Here is a 26,187-nt window from a genome sequence, read left to right as displayed (position 1 = left end):
CCCTGTGGGGATAGGTTTTAGCTCACCATGTTTAGTAGATGCTGCCTTCCTTGGTGGTCTTGTTTGATTCCCTGTGAGCTCTTCTTGCTGGACCCTCAGGGACCCTCTTCTCATACCACTGCTTGAGACATTGTTTCTCCTGAGTGTCTCCCTTACTTGTCACCACTTTGCCCTTGTGGTGTGAGGGAACAAGCAAGGAGTGGCTTGGTGTTCTGTGAACCTTCATCCCACTGTTCTGGCATTTCCTTCCTCACGCAGTTGGCGGGGGGTGGTGTTGAACCTTGCACAATCTGCTAACTGTAATATGGAGGAAAGAAAAAAGGACAAAGGGTTTTTACCCAGCCTCTCCTCCACCCGCAGTAGAGGCGATTGCCTGCCATTTTGTCCTCATTCCAAGACCCCTAGTTTCCCCAGGAATTTATTCCAGTTTTCATTTAGTTTCTCAAATTTGTCAGCTGCCCTTGCTTCTGAGTGTCTCTGTCCTCTCAGTTTAGATTTTGGGAGTGTGGCAGAGCATATTGGCTCACGCCTGTAATCCCAACACCTTGGGAGGCCAAGGTGGGAGGATTGCTTGAGCTCAGGAGTGTTCAAGACCAGCTTGGACAATATAGTGGGACCCCGTCTCTACAAAAAATCAAGAAAGAAGCTGGGCATGGTGGCACACACCTGTGGTCTCAGCTACTCGGGATGCTGAGGTGGGAGGATCGCTTGAGTTAGGGAGGTTGAAGCTGCAGTGAGCTGTGACTGCACCACTGTTCTCCAGCCTGGGCAACAAAGTGAGACCCTGTCTCAAAATAAATAAATAAAAATACAAATAGATTCTGGGAGCATGCCAGCAGCTCATGCCCATGTGTGGTCTTGTCAGGAATTATAATAGACGTCTTATTTTGAAATAATATTATTTTCTTCTATTTCTGATTAGAAAATTTTAATTTGTATTTATTGTAATAATTTTGGAAAATACAAAAATCTCAGAGAAAAGATAAAAACTGTATGAATCCTGACATTAAGAGCTATTTGCAGCCTGCTTTTCTACTCTTTCTGATGAACTGTATAGGGAACTTTACTTAGGTCATCATGGATTCTGCCACATGACATATGATGTCTGTCTGGTGGTCTATCATGTGGATATACCATGAAATGTTTAACTCTTCCACTGTTGGACATTTAAATGGCTTAAAACTTTTTTCCTTAAAAAAAAACTTATTTCAAACAGTTGTACAGTCTGCCCAGAAAAAGGGCCCAGGACACAGTTTAAAAATGATAATACTAATAGAACAAAACAAGCAGCACCTGTTGGAAAGATCCCATAAATGTATTGGCAATAACTAGCAAGCACTTCTGATTATTGAAGCTGCAGCCTTTCTGGCCCTGGCTAATCAAATGAATGGATTTGCTTGTGACCTGCAAACCTGTATTTGAATACTACATTTTGTATTATGTTGGTTTGAAAAGGCAGCTTAATAGTCATATTATTTCAATAGCTTCTTGGCTACTCTGTCTGACTTCAGGGGTAGCCTCGAGTTTTAGATATGAAATTCCCCAGCATAGTATAGCAAAAGCTACATATACCTAGACATTAGGGCTTGGTTTTATTATTTACTTACTGTATTTATGTATTTTTGAGACAGTCTCACTCTGTTGCCCAGGCTGGAGTGCAGTGGCATGATCATGACTCACTGCAACCTCAAACTCTGTGGGCTCAGATGACCCTCCCACCTCAGTCTCCGAAGAGCTGGGATTACAGTGCACCAGCACATCTGGCTAATTTTTTTTTTTTTTTTTTTTGTAGAAACGGGGTTTTACCATGTTGCTCAGGCTGGTCTCGAACTCCTGGGCTCAAGCGATTCACCCATCTCAGCCTCCCAAAGTGGTGAAATTACAGGCATGAGCCAGGCCTGGTTAGTTTTAGAAACTTATCTATAATAGAATGTGACACTGATGTCCTTACCAGTTTAAGATTTGAAGTATGGAAAATTGTAGGGCATGGTAGAGTATTTTGTCGTTACTCTTGGCAGTATGTTTTCATTTCTGTTTAGGTTTAGTTTATTGTTTTGATCTTTTCTGATCTTTCTGACCACAAAAGAGACCTGGAAAGGTATCCATCCTACCCCTTTAGCTCTTACCTGAAGGCCTTGAAGACTCTCCAACACTAACACCTTGGTCTCTGTTCTGGAATAAATTTGGAAAACCAAGCACAGCCAGTCAATGGGCTATTTCCTTCCCATATAACTTTTGGCCTTGAAGCTAAGACACGTGGTTCTCTGGTTTCTAAGCCTCCTTGGGTCTCTGAGGGAGAAGGAGAGGAGAGATTATTTGAAAGCAAGGATTCCACAGGGGGATGTCTGCCTTCAAGCAGTGGTTCTTAACATTTTGTGGGTCATTAACCAAAACCCTGATAGTAAGAATCTGATGAGAACTATTCCAAAAAAAGTAATAAAACATTTATGCACATGACACAGACTTCGCTTTTTATTTCTGGGGACCCTGAGTTTATGGAGTCCTCAGAAGCCCATTGTTATTTATCAGGTTAAGAATCTCTGGCTTAGAATTTTGGAAATAATTTGTTTAAGAAATGAAATAAAAGAAAATGAATTGGCATTTTCCACCCAGTCATTCCCTGAGCTTATGATGTTTTATTCTTCACTGTGGGAATTCCTTCTTATCTATGGGGTTGGAAGGCGGTGGTTGGCCTATGAGAAGGTCTCCTAGAGCTGGCACAATTCCCACACCTGTACTTCATGATCCTTTTCCCTTTGAAGGTCAGGGGAATGCTCCTATTGGCTCATTTTCTTGAGGTCTTAAAGACTCTGGCACTGGTTGGGCCTGGTGGCTCCCGCCTGTAATCCCAGCACTTTGGGAGGTCGAGGCAGGAGGATTGCTTGAGCCCAGGAGTTTGAGACCAGGCTGGGCAACATGGTAAAACTCCATCTCTACAAAAAATACAAAAATTAGCTGGCCCTGGTGGCACACACCTGTGGTTCCAGCTACTTGGGAAGCTGAAGTGGGAGTCTTACTTTAGCCCAAGGAGGTTGAGGCTGCAGTGAGCTGAGATCACGCCACTGCACTCCAGTCTGAGCAACAGAACAAGATTCTGTCTCAAAAATAAATAAATAAGTAAATAAACAAAGACTGGCAGTAATGTAGTTTCTTAAATCTAAAGAAAATATCTTAAATTTGGATTTCTTGTATCAAGTTTTTTGTTTTTTGGGTTTTTTTTTTTTTTTTTTTTTTGGTTTTTTGTTTGTTTGTTTTGAGACAGAGTCTTACTCTGTCACTCAGGCTGGAGAGCAAGGGCATGATCTCATTTCACTGCAGCTTCTGCCTCCTGGGCTTAAGAGTTCCTCCCATCTCAGCCTCCTGAGTAGCTAGAGGTATAGGCGCACCCCACCATGCCAGGCTAATTTTTTTGTATTTTTTGTAGAGATGGGGTTTTGCCATGTTGCCCAGGCTGGTTTCAAACTCCTGGGCTCAAGCAATCCACCTGCCTTGGCCTCCCAAAGTTCTGGGATTATAGGCGTGAGCCACTGTGCCCAGCCGAATCAAATTTTTAAGAACTAAGGCAGTTGCTAGGTAGGTTTGTTTTGTTTTTTGTAATGTTTTCTTCCCCCTGAATTTCCCCAAATGTTTTGCTGTTTCTGCAATACTGTGCTCTGATCTGGAAGCTCTACAGTAAAAGTTAAACCTAATATATTTGGGGGCTAGGGTGGCAGGTAAGCTGAGCTACTAATAGTCCATGGATCAGTTGGAGGTTGGTCCCATGAAGCAAAGAGGGGGAAACTGGACAATTTACTGGCCCTCCGCCTATTTCTTTCCACACTTGCTATCTTGTTTGTCTTATCTGGCTGTACAGCTTCTCTCTGAAGAATATTTCCTTCTCTCAGAAGTAATGTATACCATTTATGTGCATTTGTTTAGTTGTTCATTCATTACCTCATGTAGTTAGTGATATTTCCTAAACCCCTACTTTGGGGAACAGAGTAAACTAGGCTACAGGATAAATATGAAATTTACAGAAGTTATAATAGGGGGAGAAGATGTGTACATGCAGAACTTTTCTCCAGGGTGCAGGTGATCAGTCAAGTGTATCTGCTGCTTCCATCTCCTCACCTGCTATGACATTATAATTTGTTTCTCTCTGTCTGGACTGCTATAGGGGCCTTAAAAATGTTCTCTGTCTCTTTGCTCTCACCCACCTCCTTTAGCAAAATCTCCTGTAATTGCTGTTACCAGAATGTCATTTGCTGCTTCAGACTGTTGGCTCCTCACTGCCTGCTCTGTCAGTGGGCATGATCCTGACCTTTTTGGCCCTTTACCAATTGCACTGTCTTTACTCAACTCCTTTCTCCGGCCCAAAGTACACTCTCCATTCTGGCCAAGTAGATTCATTTGGCATATGCACGCTGCCTTGCTGTGCCCATGCCCTCCCCACCTCCTGCAGTGGGCATGCTTCCCCTCACCTTCCTGACTCCCACTGCACTCTTTCCCAGTGTGAAATTCTCACGTTTCCTACCAGACCATGTTCTTTTTATGTATTCATCTGTTCAGCAAATGTTTGTTTAGTAAATGCTGTATGCCAGGCATTTTGCTAGGCAACAGGGAAACAAAGTTCTTGCCTTCACAGAGCTTCAGAGTCCTGTGGTGGGACACAGACAAGTAAATAGTACTTTCTGTTTGGAGTGATCAGTGCTGAGATAGAAAGTATTAGATGCCCCAGGGCACATGTTAAAAGGACAACTTGGTATGGGGAAGGGAGAGATGTCCGGGAGATGTTCCAAAGGCAGTGAGTGACCCAGGCTGTTGTAATTGAGTCTTAAGTTCCTTAGCCAAGGAATGAAAGAAAACTGGAGCAAAACATCATCTGCCAAAAAGCCATGTATTACTGACCTCAGCACACCAATGTGGCTGAGTGAGGCCCGAGTGGGGCGTTGCTGGCTAGGGGTCCCCGGGTTGCAAAGTGACCAAGAAGAAGAATCACTTGTTTGTGACTTTCAACTTTGTAAGGTATTTTAAGTTGGTACTTGGACAAGATGGCTTTTTCTTTGTGTGTGTATTTGAACAAAATGTTCCTGTTTGCAGCACTCAGTGAGTGGTCATTGACACCAGTAATCCATATATTTGCCCTTTAGTGGTGAAATGGAGTTGTTTGAGGTGTTAGCTTGATTTGGAGTGTCACTAAAAGCCTTTTAAGCCTGCTTCATCACAGTAGCCCTGGGAATCAACGAGAAATGTCTCTGAGTTAAGGGCTAAAATTACAAACATCCAGTCTGATCTGATTATGAGGTATCTTACAATGGTTCCAACTCGGCGACATTCGACATTCGTACTGTAGCACTGCCTCTGTTTGTTTGTTGGTGGTCATTTAACATTCAAAGGAAGAAGATGCTAATGGCCAAGGTTCAGAGATAATGTTTTCAGAGTTTGCTCTGTGTTATATGTTTTGTTTTGTTTGAGACAAAGTTTCGCTCTTGTTGCCCAGGCTGGAGTGCAATGGCGTGATCTTGGCTCACTGCAACCTCCGCCTCCCGAGTTCAAACAATTCTCCTGCCTCAGCCTCCCGAGTAGGTGGGATTACAGGTGCTTGCCACCACGCCTAGCTAATTATTTGTATTTTTAGTAGAAACTGGGTTTCGCTATGTTGGCCAGGCTGGTCTCGAACGCCTGACCTCGTGATCCACCTGCCTTGGCCTCACAAAGTGCTGGGATTACAGGCGTGAGCCACTTAGCCTGACCTGTGTTATATATTTTTATCTGGATCAGTAGTTCTTTTGTTTTATTTGAGAAGGAGAGAGTCTTGCACTGCCGCCCAGGCTAAAGCGCAGTGGTGCAAACATAGCTCACTGCAGCCTCAAATGTCAGAGTTCAAGTGTAAATCAGTAGTTCTTCATCTTTTTGGGGTCATGGCTCCATTTCACCACCCAGTTAAATTTATGGAAAAGTATACACAGAGGCTGGGCGTGGTGGCTCACGACTGTAATCCCAGCACTTTGGGAGATCGAGGCAGGCAGATCACTTGAAATCAGGAGTACAAGACCAGCCTGGCCAACATGGTGAAAACTTTTCTCTAGTAAAAATACAAAAGTTAGCCGGGCTTGGTGGTGAGCACCTGTAATCCCAGCTACTCAGGAGGCTGAGGCAGGAGAATTGCTTGAACCCAAGAGGTGGAGGTTGCAGTGAGCCGAGATGTCACCACTGCACTCCAGCCTGGGCAACAGAGCTGTCTCAAAAAAAAAGAAAGAAAAAAGAAAAGTTTACACAGGCACACACAGAATTGTATATACCATTTTAGAAGGTTCCTGGATCCTCTAAAGTCCCTCATCTCCCTTCAGCCCTCAGGATCATTATTGGTTCATTCTAACAAGGTCCATATAACATGGTTGCCATTTTAAGCTAACTGTGCTACCCACTGATGCTTGGTTCCTTTCTCACCATTCCGGTTTCCTTGCAGTTGATAACTCGCACACGAGAAACAATCTGAGGCCCCTTACACATCTGCCGCTAAGAATCACTGTCCTGTACTTCCCTTCCTCTCTTCTCTGGAAACAATGGATGCATATGTATTTGTTGGAGAAGTACAAATAGATGAGTTCTGCCCAAGCAGAGAAAAAGCTCTTACATACTTGTGTGAATATACTTATGCAAATAGAAAATAGAAGCTATTCACACATAGCTGCCTTCACCGCTGGCCTTTTTCTGTTTCCATATTAAATGTTTTTCAGGTTATAAAGCTGCTTATAACATAAGACCAAAATTATGTTATTTAAAAAATAATGAAGCTCATGTATCCATGCTTATATATAACAGAAGGTGAAAGGAAAATACTCAAGGCACAGCTACTCGGAGACCACAATGCAGATGTTGAGACTTTACTATTATTTGGAATTTTATTTACTGCGAAATTGGGTGGGACAGAAAAAAGAGGGGTAAGCCTTCTTAGTAAACTGTGTTGCTGGCTTTTTTCTTCTGACAATCCACTGGGTATTTTCAATGGAGATGAGGAAAGGATGTGTTTCAGATGGAAACTTTTATGAGCTCTCCTGTGAGCTCTCCAGCTTCTCAATCCATGGGCCCTCATTTTGGTTTCTTATTTTAATCATAATTTATTTAGAAAGGGTAATATTTTTTGAAATGCTTTGAAAACAATCAAAATTAAATTCAAGCTGTGGTGAATAAAAATAAAAACACAGCATCCTAAGAATCACATAGTAGTGTGCCCTGGGAGTTCGTAGTTAACAAGCAGATCGTGGATGTTAGCCTATGAGACTTACAGAAGTCATCTAGGGGAGATGGGTCAAGAAATAGCCCCATTTTATAGGAAACCCTGCTCAGAGCTGTGACTGAGGTCACGAGGCTGGTCATGGAATCGGGAGTAGATTTGACCTTCTAGTTCCCAATCCAGGGTTGTTCATGGCTTCTATGCCACTGGGACTTAGTGTAAATCTCCTTACCTCTTTGAGTCCTAAATTCCATATTCCCATAGTGTATGCTTATTTCCTGTGTTTCAGAGTTACTTTGAGAATCAAATTCTATAATGCATGCTTCTCAAAGTGTGATTCCCCAGGCCAGCAATGGCAGCATCTCCTGGGAAGATGTGAAAATGCAGATTCTCAGGCCCCACCCCAACCTGAATCTGAAACTCTGGGAGGGGCCCAACAATCTGTGTTTTAGCACACCCTCCAGGGGATTCTGACTCACAAGAAGCTTGAGAACCACTGATGGCGTGTGAGATAGCATTTTGAAAAGGCGAAAGCATTACAGAAATACAAGCTACCTTGTTTTAATGGAGGTAAAATGTATATATGGTAAAACACAAAGATCTTAAATCTGTAAAACTGAATTTTGATATAATCACTGCCCCAGTGAAGATACAGAACTTGTTCATCCCTCTGTAAAGCTCCTTCTTGCCTCTTCCCGTCAGTCCCCACCCAACTTAGGCAGCCAGTGGTTAAGGACAGACTATTCCTTAGAGAACATAAGAGAACTCGATGATGGGTTAAACGTAGAAAGAGCAATGTCTGTGTTCTCGTATTCTTTCACTATTTGTAGGTAATGTTCCTTTTAAAATTACTAACCATATTTCTGTGTTCTTTTTCAGCCCATGGACCAAGCTTCTCTCAAAAACAGCGATGTTCTTGTTCTGACAGGGCTTACCCAGATCCCCACTGCAAACCCAGATGGAATGGTGGGAGAGTTCTGCAGCAACCTAGGTGTGCTCTCATCTTACGTTGGATGATCTATCTTGCATTTATTTTACAATAATAAATATAATATTTTACAATAATGGGTGAAGGAGTGCTTACAGGGTAGCAGTTGTCAAAGGAGGGAGGCAGTAAGTACATCTTTGCAAATAATAGCACAGAAAAGAGTGTTACACTTTGAACTCACAGCAGCGATACAGTGAACAGATATATATGTATGAATGTTTGTTTGTTTGTTTTTGAGACAGAGTCTTGCTCTGTCACCTAGGCTTGAGTGCAGTGGCATAATCTTGGCTTACTGCAACCTCCGTCTCCTGGGTTCAAGCAATTCTCCTGACTCAACCTCCTGAGTAGCTGGGACTACAGGCGTGTGCCAACACACCCGGCTAATTTCTGTATTTTTTGTAGAGAGAGGGTTTCACCATGTTGGCCAGGCTGGTCTGGAACTCCTGACCTCAGGCAATCCGCCTGCTTTGGCCTCCCAAAATGCTGGGATTTCAGGCGTGAGCCACAGCACCCGGCCGAACAGGTATATTTTTTCCCCACTAATATTTGGTTGGTTTTATTTTTTCTTCTTTTGAGGAAAGGCTAAATTAAGAGAGGTATGGGGTATTTTCTACCTGGAAGAAACTTATTTTCCTTCGGATATAACTGTCACTAAATCTGGAAGTTCTGCCTCTCATTTAGACAAATAGGTTGGTTACTGTCTTAGTCAGTTTGGGCTGCTGTAACAGAATACAGCAGACATTAACTTCTCACAATACTGGAGACTGGGAAGTCTGAGATCAGGGTGCCAGCATGGTCGTTTCTTGATGCAGATGACCACCATTTTGCTGTGTCCTCATGTGGAGAAGAGGGGAAGCTCTGGTGTCTCTTCCTCTTCTTCTTCTTTTCTTTTTTTTGAGACGGAGTCATGCTCTGTTGCCCAGGCTAGAGCACAGTGGCATGATCTTGGCTCACTGCAACCTCTGCCTCCCAGGTTCAAGCGATTCTCCTGCCTCAGCAGGAGTGTGCCCGGCTAATTTTTGTATTTTTAGTAGAGACAAGGTTTCACTATGTTGGCCAGGCTGGTCTCGAACTCCTGACCTCATGATCCGTCCGCCTCGGCCTCCCAAAGTGCTGGGATTACAGGTGTGAGCCACCGTGCCCTGCCTCTCATCCTCTTATGAGGGCATGAATCCCATCCTGGGGCCTGCACCCTCATGACCTCATCTAAACCTAATCACTTCCCAAAGTCCCTGCCTCTCTATACCATCACAGTGGGGGTTAGGCCTACAACATGAGAATCTTGTGGGGGACGCACACATTCAGTCCGTAACAGCTACCAAAGAGGTGTTAATGAGCTCAGACCTTCAGCTCCAGCAACTTTAAGTGATATTACTTCTGCTCTAGGAAGAAGAAGTGGTCATCTTCTTATATTTACATGGAAGGCGCTGTTCTTAGAAATTAAACTTAGCCATGCTAATAAACATAGTCTGTTTTTGTTCTTTGATACTAATCCAAAGGTAATTTATTTGTACCTTAGAAAAATAATTGGACTAATCTCAAATAGAGTCTTGGTTCGTATGTTTGTTTATAAATCTAGAATCATAGACTCAAAGAACTTTAGGCTTGAAAGGAACCTTACATTTAATTCAGTCTCCCAAAGTGGGGTCCACTAACCACATTCCTTAAGACCAGTGGGATTGCTTATTAAAAATGCAAATTTGGGGGCCCTACCTTAGACCTAGTAAGTCAGAATCTCTGGGGAAAGGAGACATCCAGAAGAAAAGTTGCATTTTCAACATATTCTCTGGCATTTTCCACGCAAACTAAAGCTTGAAAATTACTGATCTTGTTCATTCTTTTCATGTAACTGATGCAGAAACTGAGGCCAAGGAAGGTTGTAGTGGCTTTCCTGTGGTCCTGTGGGTTGGGACAGAGGTAGGATTTGAGCCAGGCTCTTGAGCTATGACCAGCGATGTTGATTTTCTCCACTGTACCCTACTCTAGTACCATAATCTAGTAATAGCAAGTCCACCAGCCCTCAAGTTACAGCATCTAGGTAAGCCTAAGTACTTAAAGTATAGGGGATTTTCCTGCAGACAAACGTTAATGAAAGAAAATACTACTAACTCCTGCAGACAAACGTTAGTCAAACAGAAAAACTCGGCCTATTTTCTTATAGGTCATTCAGCCATGGTCAGAGACTGAACAGAGACAAATCCAGCAAAATTTTGAGCAGGATCTAAAACGGGAAGGAGCTTGGAGGCTCTGTCCTGAAGCTCAGCTGCCATTGGTAAAAACCCAAACCCCTAATCACATGCTCTATTCCCAGGGACCTAGATTAGACAATGATGAGAAAATCAGTATCAGCCTATAGCATCCCCTGCTTTGATGTGTTCTTCAAAAGAAGCAGCTTATTAGACATGTGAGTAAATCATAAAAACAGAAGTAGGAAAACAAGTGCAAATCTTATTTTACAAGTTACAGTCTATCTTTATAACACTGCGCTTTTGACACGATGTTTTTTTCTCCTCTGGCATCCACTTTTCTAGCTCTGACAGTCCGGAATGGAGGAAATGTGTTGGTTCCGTGCTACCCTTCTGGAGTGATCTATGACCTCCTGGAGTGCCTATATCAGTACATTGACTCAGCCGGGCTCTCCAGCGTCCCCCTCTACTTCATCTCCCCTGTGGCCAACAGTTCACTGGAGTTTTCCCAGATCTTTGCTGAGTGGTATGTCAGTGGTTTTTTTCTATGAATTTTATTTGATTCAGGACATTCAAGCAGTAAGAATAAAAATAATCCTGTTTTTTCTCACATTACTGTGGAAATTTCATTTTGTTGTTTTTCTGTCTGTGATAAGATTGCATTATTAAAAGCCAAATCTGTTGCATTGCTAAGTTTAGAATAATAGTTGTCAAAGAGGGAAGAATGCAAGGCAGACTTACCTTAGCCCAGCACTTTCAAAACTGGTAACAAAAATCTTATATACTTATCACATGCCACCCTCTGTCTGTTACTAGGTGAAATGACATTCTAAAAGTTAAAAAAATTTTCAAGCCCAAGCTCGTGTTGTCTAAAATGTATAGTGCCAAATCTGAGAAAAAAAACTAAATTTTTAAAAATTGCAATAGTATGATATTTGACAAAATTTTATTACATCAGAAAATTGATCAAATCCTAGAGCTGGCAAAATATGAAACAGTACGAAATTAGTGAACCTTTTTAGAGTTATTTTGCATGCTTGAATGTAACTCACCTGACCAAAAATAAAGGGAGAAGTGGGAAATAACTTTTACAATATCCCCAATGGTGCCTTAGAATGGTGCTTCCCAAACGTTCTGGGACTGTGACACAGGCAGACTGGGCTGCATTTAATCCCTTTTAGTCATGAGGTAGCCAGATAGACACAGCATGTACTGAGTTTCTAATTAAAAAGGAATTTGTACATCATCGTCTCATGATATATTCAGTAACACTGCCCCCAACCCTTGCTTTTGTAAAGTACTTTTTTCATTCCCTTCTGTGGTCTTTTCTCCCCGCTGTGTTTAGACTCATACAGGCGTCTCTATCCCATGTACAAATTATTCTTCTTTGTCACGTGTTTTTTTTTTTTTTTTGAGACAGAGTCTTGCTCTGTCACCCAGGCTGGAGTACAGTGGCACAATCTCCACTCACTGCAACCTCTGCCTCCTGGGTTCAAGCAATTCTCCTGCCTCAGCCTCCCAAGCAGCTGGGATTACAGGCGCCCGCCACCATGCCCGGCTAATTTTTGTATTCTTAGTAGAGAGGGGGTTTCACCATGCTGGTCAGCTGGTCTCGAACTCCTGACCTCAGGTGATCCGCCTGCCTTGGCCTCCCAAAGTGCTGGGATTAACAGGCGTGAGCCACTGCGCCCGGCCCTTTGTCACTTTTTATTGGTACCCGGTGAATTTTATCCTTTGTGAACAGGGTCTCATTTTTCCCAGCAGAGGAAGGTCATCTTGAGTAATGAGCAGTCTACCCTCAGTATCACTTGCACATTTAATCAGTGTGCTCTGAATTTCTGCTTCCAGATCCTTAATAAAAATACTGAAGAAGATACTCCCTGGGCCAGCCCTGTGGGCTTCTGTGGTTGGATCCCAGCAGGGTGTGCACTCTTCAAGTCCAGTTTTCACCCACCACATATGTTTTATGTTGTTGGAATATTTTATTTGACAGAAGCCGGGAATACAAAAATGAGAGGAGGTTGTTTTTTGTGTTTCTGGATTTTAGATATTTGTTAGTTTCTAATATACATGTAATATGTATTTACCATAGGAAAAAAATTAAAATTACAGAAGACAGTAAAAAAAAACTGACCCTGGCCAGGCGCAGTGGCTCACACCTGTAATCCCAGCAGTTTAGGAGGCTGAGGCGGATAGATCACCTGAGGTCAGGAGTTTAAGACCTGTCTGGCCAACATGGTGAAATTCCGTCTCTACTAAAATACAAAAATTAGCCAGGCATAGTGGTGGTGCATGCCTGTAATCCCAGCTACTTGGGAGGCTGAGGCAGGAGAACTGCTTGAACCTGGGAGGCAGAGGTTGCAGTGAGCCAGGATCACACCACTGTACTCCAGCCTGGGCAACAAAGTAAGACTTTATCTCAAAAAAAAAAATAAATAAACTGACCCCATCATCCTGCTGTCCAGAAATAACTCACCACTCTTAGCATTCTGATGTATTTCTTCTTCCTATATCAGTATCATACTGAATGTTTAATTTTGAATCCTGCTTTTAAAAATTAAATATTAGATTAAAGCATTATCAAATCTTTAAGAACATAAATTTTATATGACTACATTATTACATCATTTGTACATCATTTATATATGGTATGATTTGGTTAATTTTCTTACTAGATGGAAGGGCTTTTCCCAGTTTTTTTGCTTTTCTTAATAAATGTTCAATTAATATCATTCTCTGTGTATATGATGACATCTTTTGCTTTAGGTAAATTACTAAAAGTAGAATTACTGGAACAAAGGGTATAAATATTTTTTAATGTTTACTATCTGAATCTAAATTGCTTTCCAGAAAGATTTTTCTATAAATTGGTCTCTTTGCCCATTTACTTATTAGAGGTTTTGTACGTTTCTCATACATTTATTCAAACTCCTTCTATATGTATTAAGGATATATTTATGTAGACTTTTTTTCTCATTTTGGCACATTTTTGTCTTTGGTTTTTTTCCATTTTTAAAATAATAAACTTACTACTTTGGAATGATTTTAGATTTACAGAAAAGTACACAGATAGTACAGAGGGTTCCCATATACCTCTTACTCGGTTTCCCCTAATGTTAATGTCTCACGTGGCCATGTTCATTAGTCCAAAATTTTAAAATAACAGTACTTTTTTTGTTTCTTAAGACGGAGTCTTGCCCTTGTCTCTTGTCGCCGAGGCTGGAGTGCAATGGTGCGATTTTGGCTCACTGCAACCTCTGCCTCCTGGGTTCAGGCAATTCTCCTGCCTCAGCCTCCTGAGTAGCTGGGATTACAGGTGTCCGCCACCATGCCCAGCTAATTTTTATATTTTTAGTAGAGACAGGGTTTCACCATGTTGGCCAGGGTGGTCTCAAATTCCTGACCTCAGGTGATCCACCCTCCTCGGCCTCCCAAAGTGCTGGGATTACAGGCATGAGCCACTGCGCCCACCCTTAAATAACATTAGTACATTATTATTAACTCTGAATCTTTATTCTGATTGCACCAGTTTTTCCACAAATTTTTTTGTTTTTATTCAGGATCCAATCCAGGGTAACACATTGCATTTAGGCCTTTGACTTTTTTGTTTTTTTGCAAGAAGTTTTTTTTAGTTTTTTATACTGATAGTTTTAGTCTCTTTTGCAGTTTCTTCTGTTAACACTATGTTTAGAAAATTCTTGCCCCTATAGGTGTCACATGGCTAAACGTACTTTCTTTCAATTTTATTGTAGCTTCTTTCTTTTTTTACATCACCCCTTAACTATTTTATCTAGAATTTGTTTTAGTATATAGTATGAAGAGAAGCATTAATTTCATTTTTTCCCAAGTAGTCAAGTACTTACCTGTCCAAGTACTATTTATTGAGTAATGTTAACTTTTTCAGCTGATTTGTATTAATGCCGTATGCCAGACTTTCGTGTGTACTAGGTTTTGTTTCTAGACTATCCTGATTGAGTGACCCATTCATTCTTTGGCCAACATGATGCTAATATATTTTAATAACTGCAGCCTCACTTATAATTGTAGTCTGTGGTAAAGTACATTTCTCCATTATTTTTCTTAGAATTCTTGGAGGTATTTTTGCTTACTTATTTTTGTGGAAGAATTGTGGAATCACTGTATCAGTTTTCAGAATATCTTTTTGAGTCCACAAAACCTATAAATTACAGTTTGCAGTAGTTTTCCCATGGTGAGACATGGGATGTGTGTCTGTCTTTTAAGCTTTTCAAATATTCCTCCCGTAGACTCTTAAATTCAGTGATCATATTATTCTTGTTTCCATCGACAGTTTTATTTACTTAAATCCATAAACCTTTAAGTGCCAAAGCACTGAGGATACGAAGAGGTCCCTGACCTTGAGGAATCTGTACCATGAAGGAAGAGGCAGCTGTGTAAACCTCTTACCACTCGGAAATAATCTGATGGAGATATATACACACATACCCACGCGCACACCTACATATATCTGTATGGTATTCAGAGAGGGGGGTGGGTGGTGACCCCGTTTGGGGGTTTAAGAAAGGATTCTGGAAGGAGGTGCTCCTGAAGAATGACCAAGAATCAGCCAGACAGAAACACTATTTAAGAATGAGTTGGGTGGTCTGCCGGGGGTGGTGTGTGGGTGGTGAGGATAACACAGGCCAAGACATAGATGGGAGGTTTGAATGGTTTGGTTTGTTCAGAGAACTATCCATAGTTCTTTATTGTTACAGTATGAAGTTCAGGATGGGGAGTGGCAGGGTATGAGGCTAGAAGGATCCTGTCCATGGTGGGGATTCATTGGAGGATTCTAAGCAGGAAATGAACATGATTGTATGTGCATTTTATATAGAGCCTTCTGCATTTATGTGAAGTTTGTTGGGAGGTGGTGGGAGGGGGTGCAACTGAAGTACAAGACAAGAGTCTTTGCAAAGGTCAAGGGACAGAAGACTCCAGTCTCTACCATCCTGGAGGAAAGCAATGCAGGAACCGATTTGAGAGGCGATTAGGAAATACAATGGGCAGGACTTACTGGTTACTTGATACAGAAAAGGTGGCAATCAAGATTGACACCGCAATTTCTAGTGTAGTAGATCGTGTTGACCCCAAACAAAATAGGTTCTACAAAGGAAGGGTAGGTTCATACAGCAAGGGTGGTTAGCTTAGTTTGGTTTTGTCCCTGAGGGCATTGACGGTGCCTGAGGCAGGGGATGTGCAGGTGAAACTTGTCCAATCCAAAGATCTGAGAAGCCCAGGCTGGAGTCACAGGTTGGGGTGTCCTCAGCATTGAGGTAGTTGAGTGGCTGGGATTGCCACAAGAATGAATGGGATTGTCTGGGGAGAGGATTTCAGGTTAGAGGAACAGGCAGTGGGGAAAGGATGGACTTAAGTAATGCCTGCATTTTTGGGGTTGTTAGAGAACAAATATTTAGGAAAAGTGTGAAGACAAATAGTTAAAGAAGTAGAAAGAGGCCGATCAGGATGGCTCACACCTGTAATCCCAGCACTTTAGGAGGCCAAGGCGGGAGGATTGCTTGAGGCCAGGAGTTCGAGATCAGCCTGAGCAACATAGCAAGACCTCATTTCCACAAAAGATTAAAATATTAGCAGGGTATGGTGGTGCACGTCCATAATTCCAGCTACTCGGGAGGCTGAGACAGGAGGATTTCTTGAGCCTGGGAGATTTCTCTGTGTTTCTGTTTCACTGTGCTGTTCTCTTTCATGCAGCCTTGCTGTAAAGCACCCTTTTTCCCTAAATAAGGGGATGTGCAGGTGAAACTTGTCCAATCCAAAGATCTGAGAAGCCCAGGCTGGAGTCACAGGTTGGGGTGTCCTCAGCATTGAGGTAGTTGAGTGGCTGGGATTGCCACAAGAATGAATGGGATTGTCTGGGGAGAGGAATAAGGAACTCAGTTACCAAAATGGATAGCTGCTAGCTCCAGACTTGCATTAACTTAGCAAGTCCCTGCCCCCCACGCCAGGACCACCACAGCCTGTTCAGAGGGTTTGGCTTCCTCTCCTCTTTGGTGTTCTGAATGGGTGCTTCACAGCCTAGCTGCTCTGTGCTCAGCCCGGACTGCTGTCCTGGGCTTACTCCCTGCCACTCTGGTTCCTTGGCTCTGTGCTTCCCGTTCTCAGGGGTTCTGCTCTGGCTTCTACATGGTCCTGCTTTGATGCCTACAGAAGCCCAGCCTCTTGCTATCCAGTGTCTGCCCTTGCTCCAAGCTAAGGGGCTTGGTTGTTTGGGTTGGTTTTGTTTTTGCAGAGGATGGAGATGCGAGGGAATAGCTCTTGAAAGACCTCTCTGATCTTTTGTGGGGTTTGGAGTGTTGGTTGGTTGGTTGGTTGGTTGGTTGGTTGGTTGGTTGGGTTTTGAGACAGGCTCTCACTCTGTCACCCAGGCTGGAGTGCAGTAGCACGATCACGGCTCACTGCAGCCTCAACCTCCTGGTCTCAAGTGATCCTCCCACCTCAGCCTCCTGAGTACCTGGGACTACAGGTGTCACCATCATGTCCAGCTAATTTTTGTACAGACAAGGTTTCATCTCGTCTGAACCCATGAACTCCTGGGTTCAAGTGATCTGCCTGCCTTGGCCTTCCAGAGTGGTGGGATTACAGTCCTGAGCCACAGTGCCTGGCTCTGATCCTTTGTTGAACAAGCAGTGGAAGAGTGTGCAGTACCTGAGGTCTGGCCATCAGGGAGCAGGAGGGTCTGTCACATTCCCAATTAGAGATGATCCTAGAAGCGCCATTTATTCTTCATTCTTCCTGATAATCTGGTATACACAGATCTCCTTTTGAACTCTAGCAGCTACCCCTAGAAGAAGCAAACTCTAATCAGGTCCTTCAGCCTCTGTCTTAGAAAGGGTGTGGGGCCCTGTCTGCTGTGCCTGCATGAGGATTCTAGAGCAGAGCATGAAGAATCTGTTAGCAGAACTGGCCTAAGCGTTATGTAGGTGGGCTTCACAATCTCTAACATATTGTAATCTCTTCTGTATCCCTAATCTCTGCCTTTAATGCATGTAGGATAATGTCCTTTGGAACAATCAAAGTAAGTTTAGAACCAAGCTCTTATATTTGTCTCCCTGAGCTAGAAATAAATACAGAACTAGTGTCTATTTAGATAATATAAGGTAACCCTCCAAAAGCACCTTGCTCTTCCATATTTATATCTTCCAAGTAGGGTATAAAGTGATTTTTTTTAAACCAAACTTAAACGAAACTAAGGGTAGGAAAAATTAGATATAAGGTATTAATACAAAATCCAAGCCCTGAAGTCCTGAGCTCCTCCCCTCAAAGTAGTGACTTTTTTTAAAATATCAAACCTGCACAACACCCACATATATTGATTTATCAACTGTAAACTTTTTGCCACATTTGCTTTATCCAGACATCTCAGTATTGTAAAGTCATAACTGACTAGGAAAAAGCAAATGTAAATTACCAAAAACATTCACAGTGTCTCTAGCCTGTGATCCTTTGTTCTTCTCTAGTTGGAGTTAGCAATGCTGCTGTTAAAAATAGTGCGAGGGCCAGGCACAGGGGCTCACGCCTGTAATCTCAGCACTTTGGGAGGCCGAGGCGGGTTAATCACCTGAGGTCAGCAGTTTGAGACCGGCCTGGCCAACATGGTGAAACCCCGTCTCTACTAAAAATACAAAAATTCGCCGAGTGTGGTGGCAGGTGCCTGTAATCCCAGCTACTTGGGAGGCTTCGGCAGGAGAACCGCTCGAACCCAGGAGGCGAAGGTTGCAGTGAGCCAAGATCGCACCATTGCACTCCAGCTGGGCAACAAGAGCGAAACTCTGTCTCAAAAAAAAAAAAAAAAAAAGTGCATAGACAAAAACAGAAGCCATGTCTCAAGGTTTAGATCACTTTCTTTGTGAAATTGACCACACTAAATGCAATATGATATCATGGATTGGATCCTGGAACAGAAAAGGGACATGATTGGAAGAACTAGTGAAATCTGAATGAAGTCTGGAGTTTAGTTGATTGTCATGTCCTGATGTTAATTTCTTAGTTGACGACTGTGCCAGTCATATCAGATGTTAACTCTGGGGACATAGGGTGAAGGGACCATGGGAACTCTGTACTGTCTTTGCAGCTTTTCTTTAAATCTAAAATTATTCCAAAATAACAAGTTTATATTTTAAGAAAAAATGTATTGAGAAATTCTAAAGTTTAAAAAAATACAAGATACATCTCTTCTCTAGGCACTGGCTTTCATTCACAGTGAAATTCACTGGCGGGAAATTTTTAAATAAACTTCAGTATTTAATATTTGCACTGCTGCCACTAGGTGGCAACAGATACCACCGTATGCTCTTCCTCACATGCTGATGTGTTTTTCCTCTTTAATAGGCTTTGTCACAACAAACAGAGTAAGGTGTATCTTCCAGAACCGCCTTTTCCTCATGCAGAGGTAAGAAAACAAAATCACTGGGACATGGAAAGGAAGCAATGTGGATAACCTGATGCAGATGCAGACAGCAGGTCGTTAGATAAAATAGATCGCTATTGAAACCTGTAGACCCCTTTGCCTCCCAAGTAAGACACAGGGAAGTATTTTAACTCAAGCTTCACTTGCTTTCCTCCTATTAACACTTTGTATTGCACACATGGAGCAGCCCTTCCCCGAAATGCTGGGGACCACAGAATTGTTTCAAACTTGGGATTCGGGAATATACTTACTGCTTGAGCATCCCAAATTTGAAAGTCTGAAATCAAAATGCTCCAGTGAGCATTTCCTTTGAGCATCATGTTGGTGCCCAAAAAGTTCAGATTCTGGAACATTTTGGATTAGGGATGCTCAGCCTGTACTATGTTCGTGCAGTTCATAGCCTGCTTCTGTTCTACTGCGCATGATGAATTGTATTTTGATACATAATACTACCTTTTTAAATTGGGTTTATGTATTGTCAGAGTGTTCTTTCCAGTTATATCAGTTCATATATGTACATTTTTAATGATAAAAATAACATTTCAGTTCAAAAAATAAAAGGCTTCTTCCTCCCTCACAGAACAAATGGGTGTTTTCTATATAGCTGAATACCCAGCTTTGTTGTCAGGTTCTTTTCACCCAAGGGTATATTATGAACATTTTTCTGTGTCTCATGTTATTATTGCTGTACTACCATGAAGCTAACAGACAATAGTTACTCCCCATTTTTGGTTATATTTTCACTCAAAGATTCTCTAAATTGGTATCACCACCTTAGAAAACTGACAGTATCGGCCAGGCGCGGTGACTCACACCTGTAATCCCAGCACTTTGGGAGGCCGAGGCAGGTGGATCACGAGGTCAGGAGATCGAGACCATCCTGGCTAACATGGTGAAACCCCGTCTCTACAAAAAATTAGCCAGGCGTGGTGGCGGGCACCTGTAGTCCCAGCTACTTGGGAGGCTGAGGCAGGAGAATGGCATGAACCTGGGAGGCAGAGCTTGCAGTGAGCTGAGATCACACCACTGCACTCTAGCCTGGGTGACAGAGCAAGACTCCGTCTCAAAAAAAAAAAAAGAAAGAAAACTAACAGTATCTGCTAAAGCTGAACAATGTACTCTATGCCTCCGCAGTTTTGTTCCTAAAGTATACATCGAACAGAAATGCATAGAGATGTTACCAAAAGACATACACACAAATCTAGAATTTGGTTAGGTTCAGTGGCTCACACCTATAATCCCAACACTTTGGGAGGCCGAAGTGGGAGGATCACTGGAGGCCAGGAATTTGAGACCAACCTTGACATCATGGCAAAACCCTGTCTCTACAAAAAAATACAAAAAATTCGCCGGGTGTGGTGGCACATGCCTGTAGTTCTAGCTACCCTAGAGGCTGGGGTGGGAGGATCACCTGAGCCGAGGGAGTTCGAGGCTGCTGCAGTGAACTGCAATCGTGCTACTTACTGCACACCAGTCTGGGTGACAGAGCAAGACCCTGTCTCCAAAAAAAAAAAAAAAAATCTAAAATTTTTGGTAACAGTACTGAAATATACTCAAATTCTCATCAACAATAGCATGGATTTTGTGGTATACTCACACAGTCCCTTACATCACTGTGAACAACTAAGCTCCAATTATATGCAGTGTAGATAAACTTCACAAACATAATGTGAGTGAAAGATCCAGATGTAAAAGAGTAGATATGGTATGATTTTATTTATATAAAAGTTCAAAAACACAATAAACTGATCTGTGGTATTAGATGCCAGTGTGGTAGTGATCCTGGAGGGGAGGGGACAGTAGCGACAGGAAGGGGACAAAGAGGGATTTCTGAGGAGCTAGTAATGCTTTATTTCTTGATGTACACGTGTTCACCTTGTAAAAAATCCATCAAGGTGTAGAGAGTTAGATAAAAGGAAAGAGTGAAGGCTGGAATGAATCCTGTGCTGTTGGATAGAATTGATGGTATTGATGTGAACTCCTATTTTCAATATATGTAGATAGACACAGAAAGAAATACACTTGTGCGTGTGTGTGTATACGTGTGTCTGTGCACATACGTATCTTCCAGCTCTGGCCACAGAGAGGGCCTGGGAGCAGTGACATGCCACTAACTGAGGAACACATTTAGCTCCCAGATGTTGGTTTCTAGATACCATTCTCCACTAAAAGGAACCAGGCCTCTTTGGAAAATACAAGATGAGGCTATAAGATCTTGCTGTATGCTCAGAGAATGATGGGGACATGTCAGAAGCCACATCTGAGATCACTGGAACGTCAAAATAAATAATGCCAGTAATGAATATAATCCACTGAATGACAGAAACTCCCGCATCCATAGTGAGGTAACTGAGTATGTAGGCAAGAGGGGAAAGTTCTTCCAACAGTAAACTCACATAATTAATGTAGGAAAGAACCTTAGAATTAGAAAATCACCATTTGGCAGCCACCGCAGTAATAATTTATTCCTGCAAGAAACACCACTGGGTGCTAAAACCAGTGGGTGAAAATTTCATGAAGAACTAGATCATTTATAGTCCCAAAAAGTATGTCCCCACAAAAGTCATGTTTATTACAAAGAGAAATAGTAACTGGAGTTTGGACAAACTTGACATATATGCAGTCAACGTTAACATCACCAGTAATTGGACTAATTGACATTGTGTGGCTCTTAACACAAATTATTGAGAAGACAACATGATTCTGTGATCCTGCTGCTAAAAATGCCTCACCTGAATCTAATGAGCATTCAGACCCAAGTTGAGGATGCTCAACAAAATAACTGACCTGTACCCTTTGAGAATGTCAGAGACCTGGAGGACAAGGGAAGACTGAGGAACTGCCGAGAGAATGAAGAGATGTGACAGACAGATGTACTCCATGGCCATGGGCTGGATCTGGAAATGGAAGAAGAAAGATCTAGTCTGTTTGCTATTAGGAGCACTGATAACAGTTGGTAAAGTCTGAATCGGGTGTGTAGATGAGAGGGGGCAGTGTTGTGTCACTGTTCATTTCCTGCTTTTGATGGTTGTACTATGTTATAATACATCCATGTTAACTGCAGTTACCTCTCCTCATTTCTTTGATTGTCATATTTATAACCCCTCCTTAACTAAGGCAGATAGACTGTTTTTATGTAGAGCATGTCAGTGCGGATAGATATGTTTAGGGATTTAGTTGTTTTGTTTTAGAGTTAACTATTTAACACATATTTCAACAAATGTCCCGCTAATTACTTTAAATGTAATTGCTGTTTTCATACTGTAAAGGATAGGTCTTTTATGAACCAGGACGCCAAGTAGAAGGTTTTTTTTTTTTTTTTTTTTGAGATGGAGTCTCGCTCTGTCGCCCAGGCTGGAGTGCAGTGGCGCAATCTTGGCTCACTGCAAGCTCCGCCTCCCGGGTTCATGCCATTCTCCTGCCTCAGCCTCTCCGAGTAGCTGGGACTACAGGCGCCCGCCACCACGCCCGGCTAATTTTTTTGTATTTTTAGTAGAGACGGGGTTTCACCGTGGTCTCGATCTCCTGACCTCGTGATCCGCCCGCCTCGGCCTCCCAAAGTGCTGGGATTACAAGCGTGAGCCACCGCGCCCGGCAGAAGGTTTTGAAGAAGTTATTTTTTGGTCCCTGTGGTCTAAATAGTATTTCAGCAGCCAGGGTTTTTGCAAGCTGTGTCAATGCCATAGTGAAATACAGGCTAGAAATATTATAAAAATGTCAGAAAATTAAGTGTGGCAAAACATCTTGTGGTGGACTTTGCTCTTGAATGTCTATTTTGCTTCCTTTGCAGTCGGCCTTGCTGTAGAGCTTATTTTCTAGGAGTGTGATCACATTATCACTCACGCACCTGTCACAGATGACCTGGTGCCATTTAGAGTTAGGAATGTGAGTAGACTGTGGTTGCACCATGAGGGTTCCTCAGGTGCACTTGTCATTGTTAAGGCATGAGGGAGTCAACCCTTGGTCTGTTACCGTTGCCCATGCGAAACGATGGTTCCACCCTTTGTACTGGTAACAAATTACTGTTCAGAATTCCTGCCTCACAGCTTCATTTCCACTGGTCAAATGCAGTAAGTTGGCTAGAAAGGTAGATCCAATTGGCAAGAAATGATGAATTTATCTTAGTTTCTGTGCATTGATCAGTAGAGCTACAGGAACTATAGATAATGCTTAAAAGTGACTTAAGTGTGCGGAGACCTGCTGCTATTCTTAGAATCACATTCATCATCTTGACATTTCTGGATACAATAGACCCCTTTTGACAGCCGCTCACCCATTTAACTGAGACAACTAATGATTTTGGCCATATAGGTTATAAAAAGAATGTCAGTTTGACTTGCAGACTACCTGGAAGGAAAGTGGGAATTCGATGTTTGCTCCGGCTTTACTGTTCATATTCCATCCAAGCATGTGACAGCTGATGAAGATCTCCGGGATAGTGTTAGTGTCTTCCTAATACAACCAGGTCTCTTTAATTAAAGATGAGGTCTTCAAGGTGAAGAGAGTTTGGCTTTTGTTTGGGGTATGTCCCATTCTGGCCACATCCCCACTCTTAGGGTGACTTCATTTGCACTTCAAGGTGTTGCCCAGGGCCCTCTCATGCACAGTGTGTGGCCACAGGATTGAGCCTATCACAGGCCATTGCTTTATCCATGAAACAGCCTCCCAGAGCAGTGCTTCCTTTGGCCTGGTTGATATTTAGGGTCTGTGAAGTCTGGGTGTCTGCCCTCTGGATGCTGGGGTGGGGCAAGGAGGCCTGGTCAACAGGCACAGTGTCTGAGACGTTACAAGATGCCATCTAGTCGTAACTGTCTTTGCTGTTGCCTTGAATGGGCCTGACTGGGAAATGATTGTCAAGTGTTGTGCTGCAGGGGAGACTCTTGGTTCAACACATACACTTGAAAGAAAGCTTTGGGGCTGCGGGGCACCTGCCTTTTTTTTTTTTTTTTTTTTTTTTTTGAGATGGAGTCTCACTCTGTCACCCAGGCTGGAGTGCAGTGGCACAATCTCGGCTCACTGCCAGCTCTGCCTCCCAAGTTCACACCATTCTCCTGCCTCAGCCTCCCGAGTAGCTGGGACTATAGGCACCCGCCACCACGCCCAGCTAATTTTTTGTATTTTTAGTAGAGGCAGGGTTTCACCATGTTAGCCAGGATGGTCTCGATCTCCTGACCTTGTGATCTGCCTGCATCACAGTTTTATCATCCACCTGCTGAAGGACATCTTGGTTGTTTCCAAGTTTTAGCAATTAGGACATTCGTATGCAGGTTTCTTGTGGACATAATTTTTCAAAATATCTTTCGATGTGGCTATATCATTTTGCATTCCCACCAGCAGTGAATGAGCGTCCTTGTTCTTCCATATCCTTGTCAGCATTTGGTGCTGTCAGTGTTCTGGATTTGGGCCATTTTATTATAATAGGTGTATAGTGGTATCTCATCATTTTAATTTGCAGTTTCCTAATGACATGGTGTGGAGCATTTTTTCATATGCTCATTTGCCATCTGTCTCCTCTGATGAGGTGTCTGTTCAGGTTTTTTGCCCATTTTTAATAGGGCTGTTCATTTCTTTTTGCTGAGGTTTCGGAGTTCATACATTTTGGGTCACAGTCCTCTCTCAGATGTGACTTTTACAGGTATTTTCTCCCAATCCGTGGCTTGTCTTCTTTGTTGGTATTTTGGATCCAGTCCCGGTCACCCTCCCATACTTTGTTCCCTCTTCAGCCTAGGCAGGCTCACATCTCTTTGTATTTTTTCTATATTTTCCAGCTCATTCAGACCAATAAGCTGAAGCACTACCCCAGCATCCATGGAGACTTCAGCAATGACTTCAGACAGCCCTGTGTGGTGTTCACCGGGCACCCTTCCCTCCGCTTCGGGGACGTGGTCCACTTCATGGAGCTCTGGGGAAAATCTAGTCTCAACACCGTCATATTCACGGGTAAGTGAAAAAAAATAAAGAAACAAATCGGTTCTCTCCACTGAGGCCATGAGTGAATGCACCTACAAGGTAGAGACCCAGGGAAGGATTTTGCAGTGAGACATAAATACAAACATTGTTCTACTGTAGGTACCAAAGAATGAAGAAACCACAGAGAAAAAGTGAAGCAGCATGTGCCATTGGACAGCTGGGCATCCAGCGAGGCCTTCTTGCCTGTGTTTTCAGATTTCTCCAAGACAGAATCCTGCTGAGTGCTTTTTGCTAGGATATCGTAAGCCATTTCAAGAAGTGCAGTGATTCATTAACGGTCTTGTTTTACCTGTTAGGAGTTGTTTACAAAGGTAGATCTTTCTCTTCTGATTGTGGTTTACTCTAACTATGGATTTTCTTCTGGAGACAAATCCCTCGGGAAAAAATTCCTTTGATAAGGTCAAGTAGAGTGTTTACGTAGATAATGACGGTATCATTTTATCAGTGTAGCTTGCCCAGCCCTTTGAATGCTAGGTCTTTTTTGCTTATCTGTGATAAGGGGATATCTTGGAAATTATGCACACACCTTTTTTTTTTTTTTTTTAAGCTCATCAGTCGTCATTAGTGTTAGTGTATTTTATGTGCGGCACAAGATAGTTTGTCTTCCAGTGTGGCCCAAAGAAGCCAAAAGCTTGGACACCCATGGGTTCGGGTCTTCAGTCGGCCTTGGGTTTTAGAAATCTTACAGTCTATGAAGAAAAAAGAAAAGAAAAAGAAACCTTGATTTGAAATCTGGCCCAGCTTGCAGTGACCTCAGCCAGTTCACCAGCAAGCATGACTGTCCCCATGGTAAATGGGACTGTCAGTAGCTACCTCTGTGGGTCACTCTGGGCACCAGGCACAGCACCCGGCACATGGCGGCTGTTGGGAAAGCGTCGTCACCAGCTCCCTTCCTAGCTTTAGGAGCTGGGAGTCCAGTTACACCAGAAGCACTGGGGTCAGGGACACTTCAGCCCTTCCCCCAGCTTTTATTTGTGACCTAGAGGCCACCAGGAACATGCCTGTGGTCAAACCAAGTTGGGTTTATTGCCTCATTTCAGCAAGGGGAACACACACTATGGATAAAAGCAAGGTAAAAAGACCTTGTTAGGACTCAGGCTGATATTCGGTGATGCACGGGTGTTCGTGGAGGTGAGGTGTCACCCTGTATTGGGTGGCGTCAGGATGCAGGGTCATTCTGCGATGGGTTTCTTAACTCATTCTTATCTAGAACACAGGGAGAATAGAGCTGGCATAGTGGGAAGTTTGCTTATGCTGTGGTCAGGACAGTTCTGTGTTCCGTGTTCAAGATGATTACAGAGGGGTCTTTGGCAGGATCCATCATTGTCAGACAAGGTGTTGGTGTTCCAGGAAGTTGTGTTCACACAACAGGAGGACACATGGC

At 42.8% G+C, this 26,187-nt stretch overlaps 1 protein-coding gene across 3 annotated transcripts in view; it reads left to right on the top strand.

Annotated features, from left to right (window-relative positions):
- INTS9 (integrator complex subunit 9) overlaps nt 1–26,187 on the top strand; it is a 124,051-nt gene that overhangs the window by 86,093 nt on the left and 11,771 nt on the right. For all 3 annotated transcript variants that reach the window (XM_003272923.4, XM_030817035.1, XM_030817036.1), the window contains 4 exons: nt 8,096–8,207; nt 10,736–10,916; nt 18,755–18,815; nt 24,602–24,773. In XM_003272923.4, coding sequence (XP_003272971.1) covers nt 8,096–8,207; nt 10,736–10,916; nt 18,755–18,815; nt 24,602–24,773 — 526 coding nt within the window. The remainder of the gene's footprint in view (nt 1–8,095; nt 8,208–10,735; nt 10,917–18,754; nt 18,816–24,601; nt 24,774–26,187) is intronic.

The sequence above is a fragment of the Nomascus leucogenys genome, chromosome 8, assembly GCF_006542625.1.
Source record: "Nomascus leucogenys isolate Asia chromosome 8, Asia_NLE_v1, whole genome shotgun sequence".
Lineage (NCBI taxonomy): Eukaryota > Metazoa > Chordata > Mammalia > Primates > Hylobatidae > Nomascus > Nomascus leucogenys.
The sequence above is the reverse complement of the archived record's forward strand: the minus strand, read 5'-3'. Positions and strand labels throughout refer to the sequence as shown.